The sequence below is a fragment of the Tenrec ecaudatus genome, chromosome 8, assembly GCF_050624435.1.
Source record: "Tenrec ecaudatus isolate mTenEca1 chromosome 8, mTenEca1.hap1, whole genome shotgun sequence".
Taxonomy (NCBI): domain Eukaryota; kingdom Metazoa; phylum Chordata; class Mammalia; order Afrosoricida; family Tenrecidae; genus Tenrec; species Tenrec ecaudatus.
The window spans coordinates 83,721,567-83,728,404 of record NC_134537.1 but is presented as its reverse complement, the minus strand read 5'-3'; the positions used below and the strand labels follow the sequence as shown (position 1 = coordinate 83,728,404).

The 6,838-nt window shown below is 46.1% G+C and overlaps 1 protein-coding gene across 1 annotated transcript in view; it reads left to right on the top strand.

Moving 5' to 3' along the window:
- Positions 1-2,178: 2,178 nt before the first annotated feature.
- The window catches only part of LOC142455458 (L-gulonolactone oxidase), a 36,355-nt gene continuing 31,695 nt past the window's right edge, over positions 2,179-6,838 (top strand). Inside the window, exons 1-2 of the mRNA XM_075557204.1 lie at positions 2,179-2,268; positions 3,244-3,345. Coding sequence (XP_075413319.1) covers positions 2,179-2,268; positions 3,244-3,345 — 192 coding nt within the window. The remainder of the gene's footprint in view (positions 2,269-3,243; positions 3,346-6,838) is intronic.

The following is a 6,838-nucleotide window of genomic DNA, read 5'->3' as shown; positions in this document are numbered from 1 at the left end:
ATCTTCAAGTCTTTATGACCCCAGATGCTATATCTTTTGATAGCCAGGCACCATCAACTTTCTTTGCCACATTAACTTATGCACTCACTTTGTCTTCAGCAATCATGTCCGGAAGGTATCAAGTAAAATTTATAGAGAAAATGTATTAACTCCATTGTCAGGACAATGACAAGACAAAGACCCATCACACAGATGAGGGAGGTCATCAACGTGAGTTCAGAATGATGTGCAAGGAGTTAGAGACAAACTTAAATAGACATGGGAGTACAAGGAAAACTCGCACAAGCTTGATTGGCAGCAGATGAATGTGTTGCAAGTGCAGGCAGGACTACTGAAAGGGAATGATCCCATGAAAGCTATGTTTGTTATGTTATGTTATCTTATGTTATCTTATGTTATGCAGAAGAGCTTACAAGATTGTCCAGGGCCTTCGGACCAAGGCAGTCAGAGCCTGACTTGTGAGGATTCAACCCCGTACTCCATGCAGGACACACACAGGCAAGCCCTGAGGGAGTCTGCCCATGACTGGGCTGGTTAAAGGAATGGCAATAATCCACTTTCCTATTTACTTTCTTTAGAAAAACTTTTATTTGCATAGAATTCACATATCATACAATACAACAATTCAACCATACCAAGAAGACGTGTGCAATCATCACTACAATCAATTTGAGAACTTTTTTTTCTTTCTTGTAGTTAGACGTTAAGAGTAATACACTTTCAAATGTACCCCACCTGAGGGCAAAGTTGTTCATATTCCCCTTTAACTTTCAGTAGGAACTCAAAGGAAGCTGTCTTAGTCTGGGTACATTAGAGAAACAAATCCACGGAAACTCATATGTATAAGAGAGGGTTTTATATAAAGGGTAAGTGCACATCAAGAGAACACCCCAACCCAATGTTGCCCAAGCTCACAAGTCCAACATTAGCCCATATGTCCTATACCAATCCACAAAGTCCTCCTCCATCTCACAAAACACACACTATGATGCTGACTGCAGGAGGAAAGCTGAATCAGTGAATGTGTAAGCATCTCAGCATTGGCAGGGGTCTCCACATGACTGCTCCAGCACCCAGGGCTGCATGGGGGTAGGTTCATGTGCTTCTCCTTGGGGATGTCTTGCAGGAAGTGAGGTGGTTAGTTTATTGTGCCAGCCTGGCCGATAAACACATGTAGGATTAATTGAAGGGTGGACTGATAAATGGCTTGGCGAGCCTTGCCTTTCTTGTCTCTTGCTCTTTGATCATCAGAAAAGGGTGCGGCTGCCTTGCTTGTTCTGTGCCTCAATTTGCAAGCTACACTACCTGTGGGACACCTAACCTGTGGACTGTGTCACTGTAATTTGAGGTTCCTTCACAATGTGCTTCGCCACACGATTGGAATTTACATCTCTTGAGCTGGGGACTGACTGCAGGTGACCTGCCTTGCTGTTTGCTGCCTCTGCCCGGATAACCTGAATTGCTCTACAGAGGACTACCTGGCAGCCCTCAAGACTTGAAGGACTGCCAGTGTCTCACAAGTGGCATTTGAATTGTACTGCTTTACAATTTTACTGTTTGTTTCTTGTGTTATATACCTATCTGTATAACTGCTTTATAATTTAACTGTTTGTTTCTTGTTTTATATATCTATCTGTCTATATAAATATAATATACAAAATGACTAGCAATCTGGTTTTGTCTCTCTGAGAACCCTGTCAAACACAGGAAGTGAGCCTTGCAAGCTGAAGCAGGGAACTGGCTAAGGCAGCTGCACCCTGGTCTGACCATCAAAGCAACAGACCTGAGAACTCCAAAGGTGAGGCTCACTGAGCCATTTATCTCTCCACCCTTCAATTAACCCCACATATGCTTATCCTCCAGGTGGGCACAATAAATTTTATCTCAGAAGCTTAATCTGCCTGGGGACTCTGCAAATGGATTTGGGGCTTTCACTGTTCATCCAAGGCTTCTGCAAACCTACTGCTCTGAATTTCAACTCTAATACAATTGTAGTGGCTCCGGGTAGAGCATCCGCATGATTCACCATCTTGAACTGAAACTGCTGTGGGTTTGGTATTTGGCTTAGAGGATGGTGGATGCTTTGGCTCTAGCACCCATAAAGTAAGGGTCAGAACTCAGGAAACTTCCATGAACAGAGGAGTCCCTCCTTAAACACTGCCCTTTCACCTTCTGCCCATGACAGAAGGCAGGTCTCAGCTGCTATTTGCTGAGATTGACTTCATCCTGTTGGAGCAGGTCCTGTTGCAACACTGTTTACCCAACTTGGTCAGGCCCCCACGCTCCTCTGGATACAGCAGCTGCCGAGCAAGGGAGCCAGTGCTGAGGTGGTGTGCTGCCGGCTCAGACCCTTCGGTCACACGCTTACGCTTCCAATTGGCTGCCCAGCGCGCTGTTCCTCAAAAGAGCCGGATTGAGCCAAGGCCACTGACTGCTGGAGCCATGGTAGGAGCATATGCATAGTAGTGGATCTGTGCCCAGGCTGGGTCTGTGTCCAGGCTGGATCAGTGAGCTGGGGACTGCAGAACTAAGTCAAATGGAAGGTCCATGGGCTGGAGACGTCACAGGTGGACTCACCTGGGGTGGGGGAAGCCAAGGGGCCCACCGTGAATTGTACTTGAGGCTCTGGGGAGGCACTGGCTATTGGGAAAGGGATAGGAGAGGAAGGCCTAGCTTGGACCCTGTGCCTAAATGGGGTGACAGGCTGAGCTTCAGTTTATGCTCCTGAGAATGGGCGTCATATGACCTGTCCCATGACATTGTTGTAAGGATTCAGTAAGACACACAGAGAAGCCCAGCACCGTACCCCACACACAATGGGCGTCTCCCACGGTCCCAGGACTCCACAGCTGGGGTCAGAGTCAGGAAAGTTGCTGTGGACTCCTTCGGGCCCAGGCTCTCTTCCAAGCCTGTCCTTTCCCTGCTAGAGAAGTCTTCAGCAAAGGTTGAGGGCCCATCCCAAGGATCCTGCTTTCTCCAGGTTTCCTTGCTGATCTCATCTCCCTGAGGCTATAATCACCTAAGCTCCTACAGCTGACGGAAGCTGTCAAGGAGAGAATAACAGAAATCCCCTCTCGAAGAATTAACCTTCCTCAGGGCCCTCGTCCAAGGCAGAAGGGCTCTGAGTGGCTGCTTACTCAGCCTCCTAGCTTAATAGTGGCGATGGAGGGGATGTGGGGGAGGCTGGTGACAGGACAGCGGGATGGGGTCACTGCTAAGACATGGCTTTTTTTCCTGGCCTAGGTTCATGGGTACAAAGGGGTCAAGTTCCAAAACTGGGCCAAGACCTATGGCTGTTACCCAGAGATGTACTATCAGCCCACCTCTGTGGAGGAGATCCGAGAGGTGAGTGTCCAATTCAGCCCACAGTGGGATGACCAGCCCTGGGGCTTCCAGCTCCACCCCCAGCCCACCATCAGCACAAAGGGCTTTTGTTAAAATGTTAAGGTGGGTTGGGAAACCTCCCTACAACTTCTCTGAGGCTTCCCATTGTTCTTGGAACTAGACCCCATCTCCTCCTCACTCACACAGTGAGCATCTCCTGGACCTGTTTCCCAAACCTCCCTCACATCCCTCTCTGCCTTGTTTACTTCTGTCCTCTCGGTTCACTGAACAAACCAAGCTCTACTTCAGCACCTGTGTGCTGGCTGTCCCTTTAAAGGGTCCTCGACTTTTCACATGACCAGCTCTCCGTTGTTGAAGAATCATGGTGAACTTCATCTCTTCAGAGGGTTTTCCTACCCACTAAGGAACCCTGGCACAACTGTTGAGTAAGTATTGGGTTGCTAACCACTAGGTCAGCAGTTCAAACCCACCAGCCACTGCATGGGAGAGAGATGCCATTATCTGTTCCTGAAAAGATGCACAGCCCCAGAAACGCTGTCGTCAGAGTTGATCTGAAGGCAGTGGATTTTTTTTTTAATCTGAAATCATTTAGCCGGAATGTCCTTCTTGTTTATTTCTTTCATTGCATATTCAGAACTTACAACTGTCTGGTTTCTTTTTTCATTCTTTCATAAGGGTGTAAGACCATGCTTATCTTGTTCTCTGTGGTTTTCGTCAGCACCCACACTGTGCTAGGCACACAGGAAGCACTCCATACACATTTGTTGGGTAATGAGTGTGAACGAGACCCAGAGTCTCCCTTAAATGGCTTGCACTTTTATAGGGTACACAGGCATGCATGCAACTAACACCCAAGGTTACCCCAGTTGACCCTCCAGTGCTGACAGAACAGAGGAGGAAGTATGTGTGCCTGGTGAGGATGTGTGTGTGTGTGTGTGTGCACGCGCTTATGTGGGTGAGTGTGTGCATGGTTGAATGTGAGTTATGTTTAGGGTACAAAAGAGACCCAATCTGGAATGTATTTTAAAGAGAACATTTATTAAGTCTTAAAAGAGACTAAGACAACACAAAACACAGATACATCATCCAGATAATGGCAGCCACCAACACAAGGTTGAGATGGCGCCCAAGTGTTCACGCTGAAGACTTGAGAGAAAGAGGGTATTGTCAGGGGGTGCGGAGGTGAGACAACTGGCAAAAGAAATTGTCACAAAATCATGATTGGTGGCAGATCAATACATCACAATAACAGATGGGGCTATTGGTCCAGGGCCTTCTGACCAATGCAGTCGTCGGGGAAGTGATTGAATGGGACTCATGACTGATACGCCCCTCTCAGTAGTCCCCAGAGGCTGCCCCGCCCTGGGCCATAGAGGGATGGAAGTAATTGCTCTAGAAGGCATTTTGCTTAAGGGCAAGATGATCTATATCATTGCTTAATGATAGGAAAGCATTCAATGGAGGCTTAATGGACATGAGGCCTCTGCAAATGGATTTTTGGCCGCCATTGTCATCCATACCCTTGTGCACACCAAGGTGCTTAGAATTTAAGCTCTAATAAAATCCCCCCTCTCATCACAAATTATTATTCTTGTCAGTAATTGCTTGATCACACAGGCTGGAGTTCTTCTTCCATATGGACTTCGATGGCACCTTGCTTAAAGACAAGCCTTTATGACCCCACTCAGACACTGTCTTTTCTTTTTTTTAAATTTTAAAATCTTTTTAAAATTACTTTTATTGGGGGCTCTTACCTCTCTTATCACAATCCATACATTCTTCCAATGTGTCAAACACATTTGCACATATGCGGCCATCATCATTTTCAAAACATTCTCTTCCCACTTGAGTCCCTGATATCAGCTCCCCATTTCTTCCCTCTCCCTTAATAACTTATAGATTATTTTTTCCATATCTTACATCTTCCTCCATCACCCCTCATCCACTTTTCCATTATCCCCACCGCCATCCCCACCCCCACCCCCCACCCCCGAGAGGTTTCTACATTGATACCCTCTCTCTCCCCCATCTGCCCATCTGCCCCTAATCCTCCTGGTATCTCTACTCTCCTTGTTAGCCCTGAGGGGTTTATCTATCCTGGATTCCCTATGTTGTGGGCTCTTATCTCTAGCAGTGTGCATGTTCTGGTCTAACCAGATTTGTAAGGTAGAATTGAGGTCATGATAGTGGGATGAAGGAAGCACCAAAGAACTAGAGGAAAGTTGTGTGTTTTATTGGTGCTACACTGCACCCTGATTGGCTCATCTCTTCCCTGTGATCCCTCTGTGAGGGGATATCCAATTGCCTACTGATGGGCATTGGGTCTCCACTTCATGCCTGCCCCCCCCCATTCACCTTGGATATGGTTTTATTCTGGTCTTAGATGTCTGATACCTGATCCCACCGACACCTCATGATCACATAGGCTGGTGCACTTTTTCCATGTGGGCTTTGTTGCTTCTCAGATAGATGGCTGCTTATTTATCTTCAAGCCTTTAAGACCCCAGACACTGTATCCTTTGATAGCCGGGCACCATCAGCTTTCTTCACCACATTTGCTTATGCACACATTTTGTCTTCAGCGATTGTGTTGGGAAGGTGAGCAGCACAGAATGTCAGATTGTTAGAACAAAGTGTTCTTATGTTAAGGAGCACTTGCTTTGAGGCCCAATGTCCATCTGCAACCTTAATTCTTAACATATAGATATGAGTACATAGTTCTATGCCCCTCTCATTATAAATATATTTACATATGTACATGCCTGTATTTAGACCTCTACAAATGTCCTTTGCTTCCTGGTTCTTTCCTCTATTTCCTTCTTACTTCCCTCCTGTCCCACCATCATGCTCAGCCTTCATTCGGGTTTAGTAATTCCTTGCTGCTACATTGCCCTTGATTGAGCCCCACTAGGCATCCTATGAGGTTCTTTCCATTGATTTTAGGTCACTTGTTGTTCCCTTGTCCCTGGGTTGGTTTACCACCACTCCTTCCTTTCTCCCACCTCCCCTTCTCCTGGATGGGACCAAACATTGGTCCCAGTCTTTTCATCTCCAAATTATTTATCCCACCTATCTTATCTAGACAGACATGCAGATGCATTAATAAGTGAAAAAAACAGGCAAAGCCAAATAAAGGAACAAAGGAAGTTGACACGGTCCTTTCTGACAGTCGGGCACCATCTGATTTCTTCACTACCCTTTGCTACGCAGTATATCTTCAGTGACCTCTGAAGTGAGGGTTAGTGTTGAGGAGGACCACATCACAAGAAGAGATTGCTCTTAATTTAGGGCTATGAGTAAGTGAGAGCTCAAACTCCATTCGTATTTAAGGTTTATAACATTTCTATGATCTACTGTAGAGGCAGCGTTATCAGCCTCCTGAGAAATAACATAAATAATCTCCATGGGTCATTTGGTAATTGTAAGATAAATATCATGGATGTAGCCAATGGTATAGAATTGAAGATACTGGTTAAAAAATGAGAACATATAT